The sequence below is a fragment of the Mobula birostris genome, chromosome 10, assembly GCF_030028105.1.
Source record: "Mobula birostris isolate sMobBir1 chromosome 10, sMobBir1.hap1, whole genome shotgun sequence".
In the NCBI taxonomy this organism is placed as follows: Eukaryota; Metazoa; Chordata; class Chondrichthyes; order Myliobatiformes; family Myliobatidae; genus Mobula; species Mobula birostris.
The window spans coordinates 145,042,454-145,067,988 of NC_092379.1; the positions used below are offsets into that span (position 1 = coordinate 145,042,454).

General features: G+C 44.0%; 1 protein-coding gene across 2 annotated transcripts in view; it reads right to left on the reverse strand.

Moving 5' to 3' along the window:
• Positions 1–204: 204 nt before the first annotated feature.
• LOC140204370 (tripeptidyl-peptidase 2-like) overlaps positions 205–25,535 on the reverse strand; it is a 193,393-nt gene continuing 168,062 nt past the window's right edge. For both annotated transcript variants that reach the window (XM_072271060.1, XM_072271061.1), the window contains exons 27-29: positions 14,597–14,807; positions 2,338–2,457; positions 205–1,130 (exon numbers count right to left, since the gene is read on the reverse strand). In XM_072271060.1, the coding sequence (XP_072127161.1) occupies positions 1,041–1,130; positions 2,338–2,457; positions 14,597–14,807 (421 nt within the window). In that variant the 3' untranslated portion in view covers positions 205–1,040. The remainder of the gene's footprint in view (positions 1,131–2,337; positions 2,458–14,596; positions 14,808–25,535) is intronic.

Here is a 25,535-nt window from a genome sequence, read left to right on the forward strand (position 1 = left end):
CAATGTACATTAGCTCACTATTTTTTCCTTTTTTTTCGCTCTGTTTGTATTTGTTATTTCATTATTTATTTCTTATTGTAATTTATATTTTTAATTTTTATGTATTGCATTTACTGCTGGCACAAAACAAATTTCATGACATACACCAGCGATATTAAACCTGATTCTGATACTTACTTCATCCCCCCCTCTCCTACCCACCCACCCAGCCTTACCTGCAGCTTGTACTCCTGCCCCTCCCCTCACTTGCCAGCCCTGAAGAAGGGTCTCGATCTGAAATGTCGACTCTTTATTCATTTCCGCAGATGATGCCTGACCTGCCGAGTTCCTCCAGCATGTTGTATGTTGCATGTTGACAGGAGAAACATTATCCCAACAGCTGCCAATGCTGAAGGGCAATTGTTAGATTGACATTGGTAAATTTTTGATGGGCATTTGTCATTTAGAGTTATGGAACTGATCGACTGGACTGTACATCAGGTTGCAAAGACAGCTAGCTTCCTCCTGACTGTTCTTTCCTCAAAATCTCCCTGGTCTGTTCCCCCTTCTTCAGGTGTCCCAGGCCAGGTTCTGGCCACACTGTGGAAGGCCAGACCCCATCACATACAACACCCCAATGCCTCCTTTGGATTCGCTAACACTGCTGGTGCACGATTCCCAAATAGAAAGAAGAGCATGTTTCTTGTGGTTCTGAGAGGAAGGCATGAAGAAATCTACCGGGATTGAAGGAAGGATGTTGGATGGTGATGGAATTCTGACAAACCTGAAGGAGTCCCTGCCTTTTCCGAAACACAGCCTGGGCAATGTCACAAAGGGAGAAGATTCCTCGACCAGCTGGCAAACAAAACCTGAAGATTTCCTAACACCAACCACACACAATTATCTTGTAGATTCCACCACAGTCCAATTATTTTTTTTTAAAAGAAGGCGACATATGAAAATAATCCAAACATAAAGTCCACTCCAATCATCCATCTGGGTCCTCACGGACCAATCCTAATTAAATAAGCACTCGATATTCTTCACTCCACAGATGTGAATTAAAAGGGAACATAATCCGGAGGGTACATCACCAGCAGAGAATTCTCGCAGAGAGAGGCGCAGTGCTCCCAACCCAGGGACTTCATCAACTATAAGAGAAAACATGTTAGTTGACACAATCATCAACTCCATTTATAAACACAAAGAGATTCTGCAGATATTCATTTACTTATAGACACAGTGTGGAATAGACCCTTCCAGGTACGCCACCCAGCAACCCTGGACAACCCCGATTTAACCCTAACCTAATCATTGGACAATTTACAATGATCAATTAACCTACTAACTGGTATGTCTTTGGACTATGGGAGAAAACCAGAGCACCCAGAGAAAATCCAAACATTTCACAGCATGGACGTTCAGAGACTCGTTAAAGGGGATGCCGGGATTGATCTCCAAGCTCTGTTGCCCCGAGCAGTAACAGCATTGTGCTAAGCAGTGATGCCGAGAATCCAGAGCATCACACACAACATGCTGGAGGAACTCAGCAGGTCAGTCAGGAAATGAATAAATGGTCAATTTTTCAGGCAGCGATCCCGCATTAGGACTGGAAAGGAAGGGGGAAGATGCCAGAATAAGATGATGAGGGAAGGCGAAGGAATACAAACAAGAAGGTGATAGGTGAGGTCAGGTGGGTGGGGGGGGGGGAGATGAAGTGAGAAACTGGGAGGTGATAGGTGGAAAAGGTAAAAGGCTGGAGAAGGAGGAATCTGATAGGAGAGACAAGAGGAATCGTCTCAATTCACTGCGACTTCCAGTGAAGTCACGAACAATAAATGAAATCCAACTCAAGCACTTTTAGAACTCGCTGTATGATAAAAACATGCTTGTGGTCTTGTGTGAAATTACCTATCTCATCCTGTGTTGATGTCTGAGTGCCGGGAACACTAAGAGCAGAGTGAGGGGTCTGGCACAAGGCTTGGGTAATTTCTCCACATGGTCGTTGCATACAAACATCTCCCATCCAGCCAAATCTCCCCATCCCACACCCCTCCCAAAGATTAACCCTTTAATTCCAGGAATCATTCTGGGTGATAAACCATAAGAGACTGCAGATGCTGGAAATTCAGAACAACACAAATAAGATGCTGGAGGAACACAGCAGGTCACACAGCATCTAAGGACGGGAATAAACAGTCAATATTTCAGGCAATCCCAGCTTCACAGTCTCTTCATGAGACGGGGGAGCCAGGCACCACCCTGTCCGTGGGGAATGCAAGTTTAGCTGTACTACGTGAGGGCAGCTTGGATCAGCTCATCTTTCCTCACTTGTGAGCAAAGGACGTTTGCACCAACCTGAATACAGTTGTTCCAGTTCTCTTGGCTTGGCTTATTCTCAACAATTTTTGTAGCAAACTTCAATGCACGTCCAAAATGCTGCTTCACCAATGCATGCTTATACGCAAAAGTCAGTGCCTGGAAACAGAAAGGTGCACTATGAGAACACCAACAGTACTTCACAAATCCACCCATAAGGAATGCATTCCCTAATAATATATCCTCCCCTTAAATATCCTCTTCTAGATTAAAAAGATTCAGGTGTCAGGCTCAAGAGCAGAGGGTGTACTGGTGGTCAGCTCACTATTTTGTGAAGCTTTACACACTTCAGTGCTGAACTGACCCTGTAGTTATGGTCTGCAGCCATCAGCACTGAACTTGGCTGTGACCTGTAGCCATCAGCGCTTGCCTCAGCACTGAACTTGGCTGTGACCTGTAGCCATCAGCGCTCGCCTCAGCACTGAACCTGGCTGTGGCCTGCAGCCATTGACTCCTGGACTGGCTCTGTGCCACTTTTGGGGACACTGCTGTTCATGTTCTGTGTACTGTTTGTTTTTTTTTATTGTTTGCATGATTTGTGATTCTGTTATAGTTACTATTCTATAGCTTTGCTCAGTATGCCTGCAGAAAAATGAATCTCAGGGTATATGTGGTGACATATATGAACTTTTAAGCTTGTGTGCAAAAGGAGGAGGGTTGGGCATGAGGCTAACAACCCCATCTTGTAAAAACCCAGAGCAACAGATATAACAGTAGAAGCTCCAAAGACCTCATCCCTAAGAGGGGAAGATCCTTTGTCAATAAGATATACAAAGTTGTGTGGTGAAATCAGAAGCCACAGGACTGACAGTGCAGAACAGAGAAGTCTGTCAAGCTGCCGTCGGTAGCCTATGCCCCAGCAGGGGTGATGGGCTTAAGAAGAGACACAAATGCCACCATGTACTACCCTGAGATTCATTTCCTTGCAGACATTCACAGTGAAACAAAGAAATACAATAGAATCAATGAACAATTACACTCAGAAGAGACTGGCAATCAACGTGCAAAAGATGAAAAACTGTAAAAACAAAAAACAATTACAAGTAATACTAAATAAGTAAATAAATATTACTGTGAACGTGTTTTAGAGTGAGCTTATCGGGTTTGGAATCAGTTCCATAAAGAAGTACACAAGCCGACTGGTGGCGCAATGACATCGGCGCCGGACCTGGGAACGGAGGTTCCCCGGTTCAAAACCAGTCGGGTCCGCTCCTGAGTACGCTTTCCATCCGCGCCGGGTTGAGTGTCGAGATCGCAACTCGACCTCGTAAAAAATAAAGGGAAGAACACTGCAAAATGGCTGTGTGAGGAGCGGCGTGCCACACAGTCTCTCTCTCGCTCCGCGCCTTGTAAAAGCCATGAAAAAGATATCATCACAGACGGACGCACACGCACAGCCGTGCACGCACACACATGCAGACGCACACACACAGACTTGCACACACGCAGCTACACGGCAAAAAAAAAAGTACACAAAAATACAAGAGGCAGACATAGGGACAACTGTCAAAACCTTTTTGTCCCCATGGCAGGGATATCAAAACAAGGAGTTGTTAGGGTGTGCTAAGTTCACTGTTCAACTCCAACATGAGGGCACTTTTTTCTGTACAGGACAGACAAAAGGCTTGGAGGACAACAAAGACCATCATGAAGAGAGGTGGAAGGAACTTGAAAGGGAATTTGAAGGGAAAATCTTCCCCCACCCCACAGAGAGGGGTTGATATCTGGATCTCACTGCCAGAAGAGATGGTGAAATCTCTATGTTATAGGGATAACTAGACAGGCACATAAATGAGGAAGATAGATTCAGATTCATGTTTATCATATTTACATGAAAACTCACAGTGAAATGTGTCATTTGTATTAACCAACACACCCAAGGATGTGCTGGTGGAGTTACAGTGAGGAACAGCAGGGGCGTATCTACGGAAAATAGCACCCATGGCAAGCACTGAAATTGCGCCACTGTCCAAACATCTGACACCCATCTTTTAGATAACTTTACCATAATATCAGCTCAAAAATACAAGTCAAGCTTGTTAATCTTTTAATTAACAAATTATGGCACTACATGAAGATTATAACTGCACCTTCCTTGCTTTCACTGATGCAAATTGGTCTATGATGTGATCAAAGTCAGTTTTTTCAGTTTCTTCTCTTTCTACACTCAGCAGAGCAAGATCACAGAGTCCACCTTGACCCATGGAGGCTCTCAAATATGAAAGTATTAGTTTTAACTTGCTGAATGATCTCTCGCAGCTGGCGATGGAAACTGCGATGGTTAGCATTATCTGAATAGCAATGTGAAGATTGGGGAAGACGCTCTTATCTCCATACTGAACAATAAATTCAAAAAGCTCTTCAGGTTTGATATTTTCATGTTGACCCGCCTTAATAGCAACATTCTGCGATCTAAAATTTCTTCATATAGCTGCTGTCCATCAACATCAGAGCTGTACAATTCACCCAAACTTTTGCACTTCTTCTTTAGGTCATTACTGTCGGCACCATAACACAGTCCCTCGACATCGAGAAGTAAGTGTCATGCAAACGAACGAACCTTTTGTCCATTTCTCTGTGAAGACGGTCGAGTGTTCCCTTCATGACTCTTTCGATTTCCTCCTTAGCTGTTAACCCAGCATTTCTCGAGTTCTCATCAGCAATTCGTTTCTTTCATCTCTGACGTCTTTCAGCTCCACTGTCCTTCTTCTTCGTGAAGAAACGTTTCATGGTCTTCGTACACAATGCTCTGAAATAAGGCCATCCTAGTGCTTCTCACCCATGATAATCAAAGACAGATCATACATCTGAAGAAAATTCTTTTTTTGCTATCCGAAGATGGCTTGTCTGACTTTAATAGAAACTGCTCAGTGCCCCCATCCCTTCAAGTCGCACCCAGGACACGTGCCATACCTGCCATACCTTAGATAATGCCACTGAGGAACAGGCCTTTCTGGCCCTTGGAGCCATTGCGCAGGCAACTCAACAATTTAACCACAAACAAGGGAAATGCAAGCAACACACACAAAATGCTGCAGGAATTCAGCAGGTCAGGCAGCGTCTATGGAAAAGAGTACAGCTGACGTTTCGGACAGAGATCCTTCAGCAGGACTGTTGAAAAAAAGATGAGGAGTCAGAGTTAGAAGGTGAGGGGAGAGCAGGAAGAAACACAAGGTGATAGGAGAAATTGGGAGTGGGAGGGGTGAAGTAAAGAGCTGGGAAAGTTGGTTGGTGAAAGAGGTACAGGGCTGGAGAAGGGGGAAATTGATAGGAGAGGACAGAATGCCATAAAAGAAAGAAACAGGGGAGGATTACCAGAGGGTGGCGATGAGCAGGCAAGGAGATATGGTGGGATAGGGAAAAGTGGATGGGGAATAGAGAATGAGGGGGAGGGGGGTCATTACCAGGAGTTCAAGAAATTGATGCTCATGACATCAGGTTGGAGACTACCCAGACAGCATATACGGTGTTGCTGCTCCAACCTGAGTGTGGCCTCATTATGACAGTAGAGGAGGCCATGCATGGACATGTTGGAATGAGAATGGAAAGTGGAATTAAAATAGGTGGCCACTGGGAGATCCTGCTTTTTCTGGCAGACAGAGCATAGGTGCTCGGCAAAGCAGTCTCCTAATCTACGTCTGGTATCATTGACATACAAGAGGCCACACTGGATACAGTAGATAACCCCTACAGACTCACAGGTGAAGTGTCGCCTCACCTGGAAGGACTGTTTGGGGCCTTGAATGGTGGTGAGGGAGGAGGTGTAGGGGCAGGTGTAGCATTTGTTCTGCTTGCAAGGATAAGTGCCAGGAGGGCGATCAGTGGGGAAGGATGAATGGACAAGGAAGTTGGGCAGGGAGCAATCCCTGTGGAACACAGAAAGTGGGGAAGAGGGAAAGATATGTTTGGTGGTGGGACCCCATTGGAGATGGCAGAAGTTACGGTGAATTATGTGCTGGACACGAAGGCTGGTGGGGCGGTAGGTGAGGACAAGAGGTTACCTAACCCTGGTGGGTGGCGGGAGGATGGGGTGAGGGCAGATATGCGCAAAATGGAAGAGATGTGGTTGAGAGCAGCGTTGATGGTGGAGGAAGGGAAGCCCCTTTCTTTGAAGAAGGAGGACATCTCTGTTCTGGAACAAAAAGCCTCATTTTGACAGCAGATGTGGCGGAGATGGAGGAATTGAGAGAAGAGGATAGCATTTTTACAAGTTCATTTTGGTAGGTCAAATTTGAAGACAGAATATAATATTAATGGTAATACTCTTGGCAGCGTGGAGGATCAGCGAGATCTTAAGGTAGGACATTCAAAGCTGCTGCACACCTTCCAGTAAATGGAGGAGAGCGGTGGTGGTGGGAAACTGGTTGGGTCTGGAGTCTAGAAAGAAACGGTGAGCTTTAAGGCCTTCCTGTTGGGGGATGGAAACTGGACATACATGCTGAAAATAAGATGCTTGGAGCCAGGGAATTTGAGATCATTGAAAAGATCAGAAGTGTGTGAAGTGTTATAAAGTGGGAAGGGACTAAATCCAGGGGGGATAAGGCTGAGTCAAGGTATGCAGATATAAATTCAGTGGGGCAGGAACAAGCTGAAGCAATGGGTCTACCTGGACATACAGGTTTGTTGACCTTGGGTAGGAAGTAGAAATGGGAGGTGTGGGGTGAAAGAACTATGAGGTTGCTGGCAGTAGATGGGAGATCCTCAGAATTGATAAGGTCAGTGATGGGGTGGGAGTCAAAGGCCCTGTGCTCCTTAGTGGGATCCTGTTCAAGGGGTAAACAAAAGGAGCTGTCTGATAGATGTTGCTCAGCCTCAGCAAAGTAGCCTAAACGTGGGAGAATTTACAATGACCAATGGAATTGGAGAGAGGGGTGGTGAAGTTGAGACGGTTGATGTCTCATTGGCAGTTAGCCTTTGCCAACGATTTAGCCTTAGCCTTAATATGGGATCATTTACAATGACCAATTAACCTACTAACTAGTACGTCTTTGGACTGTGGGAGGAAACCGGTGCACCTGTAGGAAACCAACGTAATCACTGGGAGAACGTACAGACTGCGCTGGGACTGAACTCTGAACTCCGACACCCTGAGCTGTAATAGCGCCATGCTAACCACGACACTACTGTGCTGCCTTAAGATGAGCCTTGATGTCATTGAGTGGTGGGACAGGCGCGAGATGCTGAATGGTCTACGCCTGTTCTATCTGTTATGTTATTATGCACCATGAAATCGCTACTGCATCTCTTTACACAAACCTGACAAGATTCCACAAACACAGAAGGTAATAAGTTACCATTTAACAGCTTCTGCTGTGCCATGGAGGGACTTATTCAAATACCCTGGGGCAGGAAGTGGGGCAGAGGGAAGAAGCTGCATTTCTATTGTACCTTTGGCCGCTCAGGATGCCTCACAATAATGAGGAGGCGGTCGAAGGTAGCCGGACTTTGCACATCTATACCCACATCATTCTGCAGGTGCACAGCAGGGACCATCCGGACAAGCTGCATCACTGCGTGGTACTGAAACTGCACTATGACCATAAGACATGTGAGCAAAATTAGACCAATGGCCCATTAACTCTGATCCAGCCTTTCAATCGTAACTGATCCTTTTCTCCCCTCCTCAGCTGCACTCCCCGGCATTCTCTCCATAACGTTTGATGCCATGTCTAATCAAGAATCTATCAATCTCTGTCTTAAATACACCCAATGACCTGGCCTTCACAACTGCCCATGGTAATAACTTCCTCAAATTCTGGCTAAAGAAATTTCTCTGTGGCTCTGTTTTAACTGGACACCCCTCTATCCTGAGGCTGTACCCTTTTAGCCTAGACTCTCCCACCATGGGAAACATCCTTTTCACATCTACTCTGTCTAGGCCTTTCAACATTCGTAAGGTTTCAATGAGATCCCCCTCATCCTTTGACATTCTAATGAGTACAGACCAACATTCCTCGTACGACAACCCTTTCATTCCTGGAATCATCCTTGTGAACCTCCTCTGAACCTTCTCCAGTGCCAGCATATCTTTCCTTAGATGAGGAGCCCAAAACTGTTCACAATACTCAAGGTGAGGCCCCACCAGTGCCTTACAAATCTTCAGCATAACATCCCTATTCTTGTATTGTAGACCTCTTGAAATGAATGCTAACATTGCATTTGCCTTCCTCACCACCAACTCAACATGCAGGTTACCCTTTAGGGTGTTCTGCACAAGGACTTCCATGAATGACAGTGAGGCTTTAAAAGAGGAAGTCAAAACTGCCCAATGCATCAATGGGACCAGCATACACGTCATCCAGGACATATGTACAGAAAGATGCCAGCAAGGGGCCGGTAACATCAAGAAGGATGTTACCCTGCTCATGGACTGTTTGTCCCACACCCATCAGGCTGGAGGCAACGCAGTCTACACAAAAAACACCAGACTCAAAAACAGTTACTTTCCCCAAGCACTAAGGCTGATCAACACCTCCACCCACTAACCCACCTCTTACCGCTACTTCTTTATCATTTCCACAGACACACCTGTGCCTAGTGTCACTTGATGGACATACAATCAATGTAGGCTCTCTTATGTATATTGGTTGTGTTTTTTAAATTATTATGGTATTCTTTATGCATATTGTGTTTTTTTTGTGCTGCACCAGTTCCGTAGTAACAATTATTTCGTTCTTCTTTATACATATGTACTGGGAATGACATTGCTGAGTCTTGAATCTTGAAAAGTCACTGTTGTATCACTGGAGGCCTGCTGCCAATTCACACAATGCAAATTGCCTCCAGCAGCAAGGAGATAAATTACCTGTAAAGCCGATTTGATGACATTGGTCCAGGGTAATGCAGAATGGAAATGAGCCCTACAGCCCAACCAGTCAATGCTGACTAAAACATCCAACCCACTAGTACCAGCTGCCTATGTTTGGCCCACTGCTCCTTCTTTTCAGGTTGAGTCGATGGTCAGGAAGGCCATATGGTGGCAGCATATGTTTTCAGAGGGCTAGAATATAAGAGCAATGATGCAATACTAAGGCTTTAAAAGGCATTAGTCAACTGCAGTTGAGTATTGTGAGCAGTTTAGGGCTCTTTATTTCAGAAAAGATGTGCTGGCATTGGAGAGAGTCCAGAGGATGTTCAAAAGAGTGATTCTAAGAATGAAAAGGATTACGTTTGAGCTTTTGATGGCTCTGACCCTGTATTCGCTGGAGTTTAAAATAATGGGGGGGGGGAATATCACTGAAACCGATTGATTATTGAAAGACCTTGATAGAGTGGAGGTGGAGAGGATGTTTCCTATAGCGGAGGAGTCTGGGATCAAGAGGCACAGCCTTATAATACAAACCTGTCCACTTAGAACAGAGATGAGGAGGAATTTCTTTAGTCACAGGATTGTGAATCTGTGGAATTCATTGCCATGGGCAGCTGTGGAGGCCAAATCAATGGGTATATTTAAAGCAGAGGTTGATAGGTTCTTAATTAGTCAGAGTGTTAAACATTACAGGGTGAAGGCAGGAGAATGGGGTGGAGAGGAATAATAAGTCAGCCATGATGGAATGGTGTAGCAGACTCAATGGGCTGAATAGCCTAATTCTGCTCCTATGTCCAATGGTCTAAGAGTTGGGGAAATACACAAGTTAACAAAGTCAAAGAAATGCAGCTAATGAAGAGGTTTGATTTTAGAGGGCCAGAATGGAAAAGCAGGCATTATTTAAACTTGAGGACTGTGCCATGATCTGGATTTTAGACTTTGGAGGTGTCAGATTTAGAAGGATGCTTGACAACAGGATTTAGATGTTTTCCATACCAATAAGATTGAAGAGGCTAGAACAGTTCTGTGTCGGACAAAAGAAGCTTGTGTGAACTTGGTGGTGGCCTCAGATAACAAAATGGTTTGCCAGTTTCAACATAGGGTATACAGTATGTGCCCATATTTTCTAGAATTTCTAAATATAAGAAAGTGACAGAAGACATACTTTCACTCGTGGGTAGACTGTTGCAGGGTTTTTGACCTGAAACACTGACTCCTGTTCTTTGGACAGATCACGTACGAACTGCTGAGTGTTCCAGTATATTCTGGTTTGATTTTGCTACAAGGACTGGAGACTGGACTACACAAGTATTGTAGACAGATTTAAAGGGAAATATGCAAATCCAAAAGAGAGAAAAAGTTACACAGTTGTGCTGGCAGTCTGGGTGAAGTGTGTGCACTGCCTAAACACCAGCAGAGACCAGCCGAGATCAAAGGCTGGTTTCTGTGCTGTAGACAGATTTTAAACATCAGTTTTATTTGTCACATATACATTGAAACATCCAGTGAAGTGCAGTATTGTATACCATTCCATCAAGTGTCTTTCATTTAGATTTAGAGATACAGCACATTTCTGGCCCAACGAGCTCGTGCTGCCCACTTTCACTCATACGATCAATTAATCTTCTTGTCTATATGTCTTCGTAATGTGAGCGGAAGCTGAAGCACCCAGTCATGGAGGGAATGTACAAACTCCTTACAGACAACTGCAGGAATTATTAGAGCATTACACTAACCGTGACTGTGCCATCCCCTCAGAGAACTTCATAAGCAAGTGGTTGTATTTAGAAGCATCATAATATATGCATAGATAGAGCGAGCAGTCAGGAAGACAGCTGGTGGCCGTTACTGTCAGTCAGGAAGTCCTCTGACAATTTGTACATTGCTGTGTGAGACTACACCTCAAAGATTAAGAGTGCAAACTAAACTTATTGTCAAAGTATGTATTTGTCATAATAGACTACCTTGAGATTTAATTGAGATACCTTGAGACCATGTTTGATAAAAGAATATTTTTAAAATGTTAAACAAGTAAATGCTGGCAGTGGAGAATGTACAAACTCCTTACAGACAGTGGCGGATTTGAACCCGGGTTGCTTGCTTGGTAATAGAGTTATGCCAACCATTACACTAGCATGCCACCTAACTCAGTGGTCTGATCAATCATTAGCTATACTGATCTTACACAATTCCACATATGCAGCCTTCAGGGCAGAGAGAGCAACTGTATGTCAGGAAGGTATGTAAGCGTTTAAGGATCAGCAGCAGTATCAATTGGAAATGAAATGCAGTGAGGACTGACTCTCCTGTGTCGTTGTCTGCCTCTGATGTATGGGAAGGGTGCTGCTCAACTGCGTGCAATGTTGCCTAAATATAAAATGCTCCTGGCCTCCAAAGAGGTATAAGTTGCTAGGGTAACCCAGCACGTACACAAAAATAATCAGCATAGTTGCTACAGTAACCCAGAATATGCTGTAGATCATGAAACAGCTCAACAGCCTGTCGACAACATTAAAGCACCAATGTTCCATCGATGCCCATCACTGAACGTGAACAGATTATAGGATAGTGAATTCTGAAAATCCATTCAAAAGACTGCGGAACGTTTTGGGATGGCATTGTGTCCGACAGAGATCAGAGTTAGAATATAAAACATAGAATAGGCCATTCAGTCCACAATGTGCCGAACTAATTGGTAACACCGTTGGACAATGAGGTTGGGTATGGATCAGCCCAAATCTAGAAGACTGGCAGCCATACAGCAATTGGTGTGCTCCCATCAGGGAGGAGGCTACGAAGCATTCACACTAGGAACACCCACGCTATTCAGGGAGTCTGTCTCACTCGCATCAGCAAGGAGACTACGTAGCATCCATGCCTGGACCACCAGACTCAAAACAGTTACTTTCCCCAAGCAGTAAGGCTGATCAATACCTCCATCCACTAACCCACCCTCCACACCCCCAGCACCACTACTTTATCATTTCCTGTCAGTCACCTTATGTACAGACATCCTGTGTCCAACACCACTTTATCGACATACAATTTGAGCATATATCCTATCTGATGCATTTGTATTTTTTGTTTTTATTATTATTATTGTGCTTCAAAGGTACATTTAATGTCAGAGAAATGTATTTAATATACAGCCTGAAATTCTTTTCCTTTGCAACCATCCATGAAAACAGAGGGGTGCCCCAAAGAATGAATGGCAGCTAAATGTTAGAACCCCAAAGCCCCCCCCCAGCTCCCCCCTCCCACGTGTAAGCAGCAGCAAAGCATCAATAAAGACACAGACTTGCAGTACCACAAAGACTACTCGTTCACCAGGTAATTCGACATACCACAGGCTCTCTCTCACCCTAATAAGGGAAAAAGAGGTGCATCTGTTTCACAGCGAGAGGGGAGACATAACAAACAACTTTATCTTATTGTTTTTCTGTGTATTGCATTAGATCAGGAGTAACAATTATTTTGATTGCCTTTACACTTGTGTACTGGAAATGACATTAAACAATCTTGAATGTTGAAATGTGAGCATGTTCTCCCTGTGACTGCACTTCCTTTTCTTCTCGTTCCCTTGTACATTACAAACACACGCAGGTTGGTAGTTCGTAGTGTGAATGGCCTTATTCTACCCCTATGTCTTATGGTCTTGGCTAGCCACTGGAGTGTATCTGAGTGGTAGAGGGAATTGAGAGGAGTGGGGAAGGATGGGTTATATAAAAAGTAATGGGGAATAGGATTACTCTGTGAGCCAGTTTAGACTGGATATTGAAATAGTTTCCTCAATAACATGAGTTGAGTTTACTGTCATCTGCATGTCCACGTGTGCGCAGGTGCAATGAGAAACTGACTTGCAGCAGCATCACAGGCACAGAGCATCAGGTAAGCAGCATCCAGAAGTGAAAAATATAGATTAAACACAATTAAAAAAAGACACTTTAGTGCAAAATAATCAAAGTGGTCATAATGTTATTAAACTGCAGTGATTAGGGTTGTGCTGGTTGGTTCAAGAACTAAATGGTTGAAGGAAGTAGTTGTTCTTGAACACGACTTCAGGCTGCTGTACGTCCTGCTGAATGAAAGCTTCAAGAAGATGGCCTGATGGCGGGGACCTACAACACCTCCAGTAGATATTATGAACGGTAGCGAGGGATGTACCTATCACATACTGGGCAAAGTCCACAACCCTCTGCAGTTTCTTATGTTCCTGCACATTCAAATTACTGTACGAGGTCATGATGCAAACAGACAGATACTTTCAACAATACATTTGTAGAAGTTTGTTAAAAGTGTTCAGTGACAAGCTGAACTTCTTTAACCTCCAAAGAAAGTAAAGACACATGTGATTATATTTCTGTGCTGAGCCCAAGACAACAGACATGTTAACATCCAGGAATATTCTATGCTTTAAGGGAATATGGAACTTTCTGTGTTTTAAGGAAATATTGTAATTGTACCAGGTTTATGGGCAGTTTTGGATCTCGACAACAAGACAAGAATGCCATAAGACAATGAGACATAGGAACAGAATTAGGCCTTTGACCTATCGAGTCTGTTCCACTATTCCATCTTCATCATTATGTGCCATGTCATATGACGTAGGCACTCATGGTCTCTGTGACCATGATTGCTCTTGGCAAATTTTTCTACAGGAGTGGTTTGCCATTGTTTTCTTCTGGGCAGTGTCTTTACAAGATGGGTGAGCTCAACCATTATTAATACTCTTCAGAGATTTTCTACCTGGCGTCATTGGTTGCATAACCAGGACGTGATATTTACCAGCTGCTCATTTGACCATTCACCACTTGCTCTCTTGGCTTCACATGACCTTGACTGGGGGGTGAAGCAGGTACCACACCTTGCCCAAGGGTGAGCTGCAGGCTACAGGAGGGAAATCATGGCTGATTTATTATCCCTCTCGATTCCATTCTTCTGCCTTCTCCCTCTAACCTTTGAAGCCCCTACTAATCAGAAACCTATTAACTTTCACTTTAAATATACTTGGTCACCACGGCTGTCAGTGACAACGAATCCCATAGATTCATCACCATCTGGTTAAAGAAATTCCTTCTAATCTCTGTTCTAAATGGATATCCCTCTATCTGAGGTTGTGCCCTCTCGCCCTGGACTCCCCTACTATAGGAAACATCCTTTCCACATCCACTCTATCTAGGCCTTTGAATATTTGATAAGCTTCAATATTATTCCCCTTCATTCTTCTAGACTTTTTCATTCCCTGGGATTATTCATAAATGCACTTGTAACTGGTTGAGAATGTTGTCCAGACTGACTCCAGTAACACGGAGTGATTCAGTGAGAACAATACTGTTGGATGGGGCTATTGCTAGTACGGTTTAGAAACATGCAGAGGTAATACTTTGAAACACATGGCTCGACAAGACAGAAGTCAAGTCTATTATTTACCTTACTGTCAGTGAGATCGATCCACTTTTGGACATCGTGGAACGTTTCCGTCAGACTCTTGGATACGTCATCTACCTCATCCTCATTCTGACCGACTGATCTGATTGAAGCCACTTCACTTTGTGACTGGGATTGAAGACATGTATCAGCCAGGGCACATCCTTTCACACAGAGAGCTTCGATCAGTGCTGACTTCTGTTTCTCCATCTCACTGAAAATAGAATGATTCAGTCTAAGCTCTAGAGCTGTTTGTTAACGAGGTAGAGGTTTGAAGAACATATCAACCACTAACCAGCAGAAATAATCCTTTCATTGCAACACATTTATATCTCTTGCTTTGTAAGCTTATCTCAAACTACATCTGCTCACCAAACTCTGAAGTGGCTTGAGTACAAATACAGTCACACTCAAATAGTTATGTGTACATTGTGTTTTATAGGATTGCTTTTATATTTATTATGCTATTTATGCTTAGTTTGTTTTTTTTATGCTGCATCGGGTCCAGAGCAACAATCATTTTGTTCTCCTTTACACTCGTGTACCGAAGAATGACAATTAACATTCTTAAATCTCTACGTGTGATTGCTGAACTATCAGCAAATTCAACTGATGAAGGACTCGACCCAAAATGTAGACTGTTCATTTCCCTTTACAGATGCTGCCTGACCCACTGAGTTCCTCCAGCAGTTTGTTTTTTTTTGCTAATTGCATTTATTATTAGGTAACTGAGGAAAAAGGCAGTAAGCTTGAGGTAGTAATATACCAATTCACCAGAATTTAAAAGCGAGAAGAGTTTAAACAGAGACGATTATTTCTTCAGCAGTTTGATCGGGGCACGACTGCGCAAGTGCGTGGTCGTCAGCCAGTGAGAATAGCAAGAAGAGTTTAAAAGGAGACAGCTGTATAGATTGGGCGTGAGAGTAGAGGGAGACAGAGTAGGAAGACTTTGGCTCAACGGGGCTTCGGTGATAACAGGTCGAGGCGACGTAGGTTGCCTGAATAGAATACAGACAGGAAGTATGTGCATGAGGCCGGCTTTCTGTGCTCGATGTCAGACGTGGGAAGTCCGGGAGACTCCCAGCCTCACAGAAGGCCACATATGTGCCAGGTGTGTCGAGCTGCAGCTCCTTAGGGACCGTGTTAGGGAACTGGAGCTGCAGCTCGATGACCCTCGTCTGGTCAGGGAGAGTGAGGAGGTGATAGAGAGGAGCTATAGGCAGGTGGTCACACCAGGGCCTGGGGAGACAGGTAAATGGGTAACAGTCAGGAGAGGGAAGGGCAGGAGTCAGAGGCTACAGAGTACCCCTGTGGCTGTACCCCTTGACAATAAGTATTCCTGCTTGAGTGCTGTTGGGGGGGGGAACGACCTACCTGGGGGAAGGAACCAAGTCAGGCCCTGTGGCTCAGAAGGGTAGGGAAAGGAAGAGGATGGCAGCAGTGATAGGGGACGCTATATTTAGGGGGTCAGACAGGATATTCTGTGGATGCAGGAAAGAAGCACGGAAGGTAGTTTGCCTCCCAGGTGCCAGGGTCTGGGATGTTTCTGATCGCTTCCAAGATATCCTGAAGTAGGAAGGAGAACAGCCAGAGGTTGTGGTACATACTGGTACCAACGACATAGGCAGGAAAAAGGAGGAGGTCCTGAAAACAGATTTCAGGGAGTTCGGAAGGAAGTTGAGAAGCAGGACCACAAAGGTAGCCATCTTGGGATTACTGCCTGTACCACGTGACAGTGTGTATAGGAATAGAGTGAGATGGCTCATGATAAAGTAGCAGAGCAGACTCGATGGGCCGAATGGCCTACTTCTGCTCCTTTGTCTTATGGTCTTATGGTCTAAATGCATGGCTGTGGGATTGGAGCAGGGGGCAGGAGTGACCTGTATAAAAAGGACGGGTTGCACTTGAATCCCAGGGGAAGCAATATCCTGGCCGGGAGGTTTGCTAAGGCTAAACGGAAGAGTTTAAACAAGGATTGCTGGAGAGTGGGAACCGACCTGAAGAGATGGAGGAAGAGGCAGTTGGCTCACAAATAGAGAAAGCCTGGAGACAGTGCAAGAGTGAGGATAGGCAGGTGATAGAGAAGGGATGCGCTCTGACCGATGGTTTGAGCTGTGTCTATTTTAATGTAAGGAGCATTATGAACAAAGCGTGGGTCAGTACTTGGAGCTATGATGTTGTGGACATTACAGAGACTTGGATGGCTCAGGGGCAGGAATGGTTACTTTGTGTGCCAGGCTATAGATGTTTCAGAAAGGACAGACAGGAAGGCAAAAGAGGTGGGGGCATTGCTGATCAGAGATAGCGTCACGGCTGCAGAAAAGGAGGAAGTCCTGGAGGGATTGTCTACTGAGTCTCTGTGGGTGGAAGTTAGGAACAGGAAGGGGTCAATAACTCTGCTGGGTGTTTTTTTATAGACCACCCAATAGTAACAGGGACATCGAGGAGCAGATAGGGAGACAGATTCTGGAAAGGTGTCATAATAACAGGGTTGTCGTGGTGGGAGATGTTAATTTCCCAAATATCGATTGTCACGTCCCTACAGCGAGGGGTTTAGATGGCGTGGAGTTTGTTAGGTGTGTTCAAGATGATTTCTTAACACAATATGTAGATAAGCCTACAAGAAGAGAGGCTGTACTTGATCTGGTATTGGGAAATGAACCTGGTCAGGTGTCAGATCTCTCAGTGGGAGAGCATTTTGGAGAGAGTAATCACAATTCTATCTCCTTTACCATGGCATTGGACAGGGATAGGACAGACAAGTTAGGAAAGCCTTTAATAGGAGTAAGGGTAAATATAAGGCTATCAGACAGGAACTTGGAAGCATAAATTGGAAACAGATGTTCTCAGGGAAATATACGGAAGAAATGTGGCAAATGTTCAGGGGATATTTGCATGGATTTCTGCATAAGTACGTTCTAATGAGACGGGAAGGATGGCAGGGTACAGGAACCATGGTGCACAAAGTCTGTTGGAAATCTAGTCAAGAAGAAAAAAAAGAGCCTATGAAAAGTTCAAAAAACTAGGTAATAATAGAGAGCTAGAAGATTATAAGGCTAGCAGGAAGGAGCTCAAGAAAGAAATTAGGAGAGCCAAAAGGGGCCACAAGAGGATAAGACGTGAGAGAAAAGGACCAATCAAGTGTGACAGTGGAAAAGTGTGTACGGAACCGGAGGAGATAGCAGAGGTACTTAATGAGTACTTTCCTTCAGTATTCACTAAGGAAGAGGATCTTGGCGATTGTAGGGATGACTTACAGCAGACTGAAAGGCTAGAGCATGTAGATATTAAGAAAGAGGGTGTGCAGGAGCCTTTGGAAAGCATCAAGTTGGATAAGTCACCGGGACCGGACGAGATGTACTGCAGGCTACTGTGGGAGGTGAGGAAGGAGATTGCTGAACCTCTGGCAATGATCCTTGCATCATTATTGGGGCCAGGAGAAGTTTCGGAGGATTGGAGGGTTACGGATGTTGTTCCATTACACAAGAAAGGGAGTAGAGATAGCCCAGGAAATTATAGACCAATGAGTCTTACTTCAGTAGTTGGTAAGTTGGTGGAGAAGATCCTGAGAGGCAGGATTTATGAACATTTGGAGAGGCATAATATGATTAGGAATAGTCAGCGTGGCTTTGTCAAAGTCGGGCCATGCCTTACGAGCCTGATTCAATTTTTTGAGGATGTGACTAAACACATTGACGATGGTAGAGCAGTAGATGTAGTGTATCTGGATTTTAGCAAGGCACTTGACAAGGTACCTATGCAAGGCTTATTGAGAAAGTAAGGAGGCATGGGATCTAAGGGGAAATTGCTTTGTGGATCCAGAACTGGCTTGCCCACAGAAGGCAAAGTGTGGTTGTGGACGGGTCATATTCTGCATGGAGGTCGGTGACCAGTGGAGTGCCTCAGGGATCTGTTCTGGGACTCCTACACTTCATGAATTTTATAAATGACCTGGATGAAGAAGTGGAGGGATAGGTTAGTAAATTTGCTGATGACACAAAGGTTGGAGGTGTTGTGGATAGTGTGGAGAGCTGTCAGAGGTTACAGCGGGTCATCGATAGGATGCAAAAATGGGCCGAGAAGTGGCAGATGGAGTTCAACCCAGATAAGTGTGAGGTGATTCATTTTATAACCATATAACAATTACAGCACGGAAACAGGCCATCTTGGCCCTTCTAGTCCGTGCCAAACTCTAACCCTATCCTATTCCCACCGATCTGCACTCATTCCTCTCCTGTCCATATATCTACCCAATTTAACTTTAAACTTTAAATTTTGGTAGGTCAATTTTAATTCAGAATACATAGTATTAATGGAAAGACTCTTGGCAGTGTGGAGGATCAGAGGGGTCTTTGGGTCCGAGCCCATAGGACACTCAAGGCTGCTGTGCAGGTTGACTCTGTGGTTAAGAAAGCATACGGTGCATTGGCCTTCATCAATCGTGGGATTGAGTTTTGGAGGGACCCTGCTCAGACCCCACTTGGAGTACTGTGCTCAGTTCTGGTCGCTTCACTATAGGAAGGATATGAAACCATAGAAAGGGTGCAGAGGAGACTTACAAGGATGTTGTCTGGATTGGGGAGCATGCCTTATGAGAATAAGTTGAGTGAACTCGGCCTTTTTTCTTTGGAGCGACGGAGGATGATAGGTGACCTGGTAGAGGTATATAAGATGATGAGAGGCATTGATCGCGTGGATTGTCAGAAGCCTTTTTCCCAGGGATGAAATGGCTAGCACAAAAGGGCACAGTTTTAAGGTGCTTGGAAGTAGGTACAAAGGAGATGTCAGGGGTAAGTTTTTTTACGCAGAGTGGTGAGTACGTGGAATGGGCTGCAGGCAACAGTGGTGGAGGCGGATACGATAGTGTCTTTTAAGACACTCCTGGACAGGTATACAGAGCTCAGAAAAATAGAGGGCTATGGGTAACTCTAGGTAATTTCTAAGGTAAGGACATGTTCGGCACAGCTTTGTGGGCTGAAGGGCCTGTATTGTGCTGTAGGTTTTCTGTGTTTCTATGTCTCTAATCACATTGAGCACTGAACAACAGGAGGACATTTAGAATGTCGAGGATGATGTAAAGAGCAGTCTTAATTTCGATCTGGAAGCTTTACAGAGAGTGCAAAATAGCCTTTCCAGAATGTTGCCTGAATTAAACAGCGGGTCTTATGAAGAATGGTTGTGCGAGTTAGGGCTTTTCTCTTTGGAGTGAGGGAAGATTAAGGATGATAAGAGGCATAGATAGAGTGGACAGTCAGAAACATTTTCCCAGGGCGGAAATGGATAATACAAGAAGCATAATTTTAAGATGATTGGAGGTAAGTATTACGGGGATGTCAGAGGCAAGTTCTTTACACAGTAAGTGGTGAGTGCATGGAATGTGGCTAGGGATGGTAGTAGAGGCCATTAGTAGCATTTAAGAAACTGCTAGATAGGCACACGGTTGATAGAAAAATGCAGAGCTACAGTTGAAGTCAGAAGTTTACATACACCTTAGCCAAATACATTTAAACTCAGTTTTTCACAATTCCTAACATTTAATCCTAGAAAACATTCCCTGTCTTAGGTCAGTTAGGATCACTATTTTAAGAATGTGAAAGGTCAGTATAATAGTAGACAGAATGATTTATTTCAGCTTATATTTCTTTCATCACTTTCCCAGTGGGTCAGAAGTTTACATACACTTTGTTAATATTTGGTAGCATTGCCTTTAAACTGTTTAACTTGGGTCAAACGTTTTGGGTAACCTTCCACAAGCTTCTGACAGTAAGCTGCTGGAATTATGTTCCATTCCTCCAGACAGAACTGGTGTAACTGAGTCAGGTTTGTAGGCTTCCTTGCTCACACAGCTTTTTCAGTTCTGCCCACAAATTTTCTATTGGATTGAGGTCAGAAAATGATCTCAAATCTGGTTCATCGTTGGGAGCAATTTCCAGACGCCTGAAAAATTCAGTCAGGCTCGTAAGGCATGACCTGCCTATGAGAAAGCCATGCTGACTATTCCTGATCATATTATGCTTCTCCAAATGTTCATAAATCCTGCCTCTCAGGATCTTTTCCATCAACTTACCAACCATAGAAACCATAGAAACTACAGCACAGAAACAGGCCCTTTGGCCCTTCTTGGCTGTGCCGAACCATTTTCTGCCTAGTCCCACTGACCTGCACACGGACCATATCCCTCCATACACCTCCCATCCATGTATCTGTCCAATTTATTCTTAAATGTTAAAAAAAGAACCCGCATTTACCACCTCGTCTGGCAGCTCATTCCATATTCCCATCACTCTCTGTGTGAAGCCCCCCCAATGTTCCCTTTAAACTTTTCCCCCCCTCACCCTTAACCCATGTCCTCTAGTTTTTTTCTCCCCTTGCTTCAGTGGAAAAAGCCTGCTTGCATTCACTCTATCTATACCCATCATAATTTTATATACCTCTATCAAATCTCCCCTCATTCTTCTACGCTCCAGGGAATAAAGTCCTAACCTATTCAACCTTTCTCTGTAACTGAGTTTCTCAAGTCCCGGCAACATCCTTGTAAACCTTCTCTGCACTCTTTCAACCTTATTTATATCCTTCCTGTAATTTGGTGACCAAAACTGAACACAATACTCCAGATTCGGCCTCACCAATGCCTTATACAACCTCATCATAACATTCCAGCTCTTATACTCAATACTTCGATTAATAAAGGCCAATGTACCAAAAGCTCTCTTTACGACCCTATCTACCTGTGACGACACTTTTAGAGAATTTTGTATCTGTATTCCCAGATCCCTCTGTTCCACTGCACTCCTCAGTGCCTTACCATTAACCCTATATGTTCTACGTTGGTTTGTCTTTCTAACATGCAATACCTCACACTTGTCAGTATTAAACTCCATCTGCCATTTTTCAGCCCATTTTTCCAGCTGGTCCAAGTCCCTCTGCAAGCTCTGAAAACCTTCCTCACTGTCTACTACACCTCCAATCTTTGTATCATCAGCAAACTTGCTGATCCAATTTACCACATTATCATCCAGATCATTGATATAGATGACAAATAACAATGGACCCAGCACTGATCCCTGTGCAACACCACTAGTCACAGGCCTCCACTCAGAGAAGCAATTCTCTACCACCACTCTCTGGCTTTTTCCATCGAGCCAATGTCTAGTCCAATTTACCACCTCTCCATGTATACCTAGCGACTGAATTTTCCTAACTAACCTCCCATGCGGGATCTTGTCAAAGGTCTTACTGAAGTCCATGTAGACAATATCCACTGTCTTCCCTTCATCCACTTTCCTGGTAACCTCCTCGAAAAACTCCAACAGATTGGTCAAACATGACCTACCACGCACAAAGCCATGTTGACTCTCCCTAATAAGTCCCTGTCTATCCAAATGCTTGTAAATTCTGTCTCTTAGTACTCCCTCCAATAACTTACCTACTACTGACATTAAACTCACCGGCCTATAATTTCCCGGATTACTTTTCGATCCTTTTTTAAACAACGGAACAACATGAGCCACTCTCCAATCCTCCAGCACTTCACCCATAGACAGCGACATTTTAAATATTTCTGCCAGGGCCCCCGCAATTTCAACACTAGTCTCCTTCAAGGTCCGAGGGAACACTCTGTCAGGTCCCTGGGATTTATCCACTTTAATTTTCCTCAAGACAGCAAGCACCTCCTCCTTTTCAATCTGTACAGTTTCCATGGTCTCACTACTCGATTCCCTCAATTCCATAGATTTCATGCCAGCTTCCTTAGTAAATACAGACGCAAAAAACCTATTTAAGATCTCCCCCATTTCCTTCGGTTCCGCACAAAGTCAACCACTCTGATCTTCAAGAGGACCAATTTTATCCCTCACAATCCTTTTGCTCTTAATATACTTGTAAAAGCTCTTTGGATTATCCTTCACTTTGACTGCCAAGGCAACCTCATGTCTTCTTTTTGCCCTCCTGATTTCTTTCTTAAGTATTTTCTTGCACTTCTTATACTCCTCAAGCACCTGATTTACCCCCTGTTTCCTATACATTTCATACAACTCCCTCTTCTTCTTTATCAGAGTTGCAATATCCCTTGAGAACCAAGGTTCCTTATTCCTATTCAATTTGCCTTTAAACCTGACAGGAACATACAAACTCTGCACTCTCAAAATTTCCCCTTTGAAGGCTTCCCACCTACCAATCACATCTTTGCCAGAGAACAACCTGTCCTAATCCACGCTCTTTAGATCCTTTCTCATTTCTTCAAATTTGGCCTTCTTCCAGTTCAGAACCTCAACCCTAGGACCAGATCTATCCTTGTCCATGATCAAATTGAAACTAATGGTGTTATGATCACTGGAACCAAAATGCTCCCCTACACAGACTTCTGTCTCTTGCCCTAATTCGTTTCCTAACAGGAGATCCAATATTGCATCCCCTCTAGTTGGTCCCTCTATATATTAATTTAGAAAACTTTCCTGAACACATTTTACAAACTCTAAACCATCTAGACCCCTAACAGTATGGGAGTCCCAATCAATGTATGGAAAATTAAAATCCCCTACCACCACAACTTTATGTTTCCTGCAGTTGCCTGCTATCTCTCTGCAGATTTGCTCTTCCAAGTCTCGTTGACTATTGGGTGGTCTGTAATACAATCCCACTAATGTGGCCATACCTTTCCTGTTTCTCAGCTCCACCCATAAGGACTCAGTAGACAAGCCCTCTAATCTGTCCTGCCTGAGCACTGCTGTAATACTTTCCCTAACCAGCAATGCTACTCCCCCACCTTTCATTCCTCTGCCTCGATCACATCTGAAACATCGGAACCCTGGAATATTAAGCTGCCAGTCCTGCCCCTCCTGTAGCCAGGTTTCACTAATTGCTACAACATCATAATTCCACGTGTCAATCCACGCCCTCAACTCGTCCGCCTTCCCCGCAATACTCCCAGCATTGAAATATATGCACCTCAGAAGATTTTCAAGTACCACTCAAGGAAGACTCACTGGTCTATAATTTCCTGGGCTATCTCTACTCCCTTTCTTGAATAACGGAACAACACCTGCAACCCTCCCCCACCCCCCAATCCTCCGGAACCTCTCCTGTCCCCATTGATGATGCAAAGATCATCGCCAGAGGCTCAGCAATCTCCTCCCTCACCTCCCAGAGTAGCCTGGGGCGCATCTTGTCCGGTCCCTTATCCAATGTGATGCTTTCAAAAAGCTCCAGCACATCCTCTTTCTTAATATCTACATGCTCAAGCTTTTCAATCCGCTGTAAGTCATCTCTACAATTTCCAAGATCCTTTTCCGTAGTGAATACTGAAGCAAAGTATTCATTAAGTATCTCAGCTATCTCCTCCGTTTCGATACACACTTTTCCACTGTCACACTTGATTGGTCCTATTCTCTCATGTCTTATCCTTTTGCTCTTCACATACTTGTAGAATGCCTTGGGGGTTTCCTTAATCTTGCTCACCAAGGCCTTCTCATGGCCCCTTATAGCTCTCCTAATTTCATTCTTAAACTCCTTCCTGCTAGCCTTATAAGCTTCTTTGGAAATTCAAAGGTCTGAAGGTGGATAAGTCACCTGGGCCAGATGGTGCACACCCCAGGGTTCTGAAAGAGGTGGCTGAAGAGATTATGGAAGCATTAGTAATGATCTTTGAAGAATCACTAGATTCTGGAATGGTTCCGGAAGACTCGAGAATTGCAAATGTCAATCCACTCTTCAAGAACGGAGAGGCAGAAGAAAGGAAACTATAACACCAGCTAGTTTGACTTCAGTGTTTGGGAAGATGGTGGATTCAATTATTAGAATGAAGTCTCAGGGTACTTGGAGGCACATGATAAAATAGGCTGCAGTCAGTATGGTTTCCTTAAGGGAAAATCTTGCTTTACAAATCTGTTGGAGTTCTGTAGGAAGAAAGTCATGCACTTCGGTAGAAAAAAATGAAAGGGTTGTCTATTTTCTAAATGGAGAGAAAATACAAAAAACTGAGGTGCAAACGGACTTGTGCAGAATTCACTAAATGTTAATTTGCAGGTTGAGTTTATGGTGAGGAAGGTATATGCAATGTTAGCATTCGTTTCAAGAGGACCAGAATATAAAAGCAAGGAGGCAGCCAACTACAGCATGCAGTCAGGTCAGCACTGGCTGTAGTCTATCATCACTGCAGGACTTGTATGTGTCCAGGACAAAGCAGGCAGAAAAAAAATCATTTCAGACACTATCCGCCCGCATATTGCCTTTTCTAAAACATCTCTTCTGAAAAGCACTATAGGGCTATTAAAACAAAAACTTCATGCCACCTTAAACCTCTTTTCCCTAAGGCAGTTAGTCTAATCAACCATTCTAGTTAGCTACTCACACCTCCCATCCCATATCTATTACCTCAATCATTGCATTGCATAGTAAACCGTTTAAACCACTTTTTTAATACTGTTTACATTGTAAGTACATGCTGATATTTATGCATTTGTGCACATTTTATTCTAACGGTACTTTTAACCTCTCTGTATATAATTCTTTATTCTTTATAATTGTTGAATGTTGTTTTTTTTGTTGTGCTTGTTGTGCCAACATACCACAGCGAATTCCTCAGACATGTAAATGTATATCCTCCATGAGGACCATACCCTTATTGAAGGGTTTGAAGGCTTCTGTGTCTCAATGAATCAGAGAGCTATGTTGGCTGGAGTCAGGGCCTTGTGCTTTGACTCTTGGTAGGTCACTCATGCCATAAAGGTCAAAGGGTAGAGGCCAAACTAAGAGTGGTCCACCAGTCCTCCAGGTTTGGAGGTTCAGCTCCGGGTTAATGCCTGACTGATAAAAAAAAACTGTAAATGGAAACAGGAATGAAGAATCCTTCTACATCTGTGTGTGACAGTATTCCTGAGTCTCCACCCAAGACTTGTACGACTGACAGTAGTGAAGACCAAAGGAAACTACTGGTATGATGAAG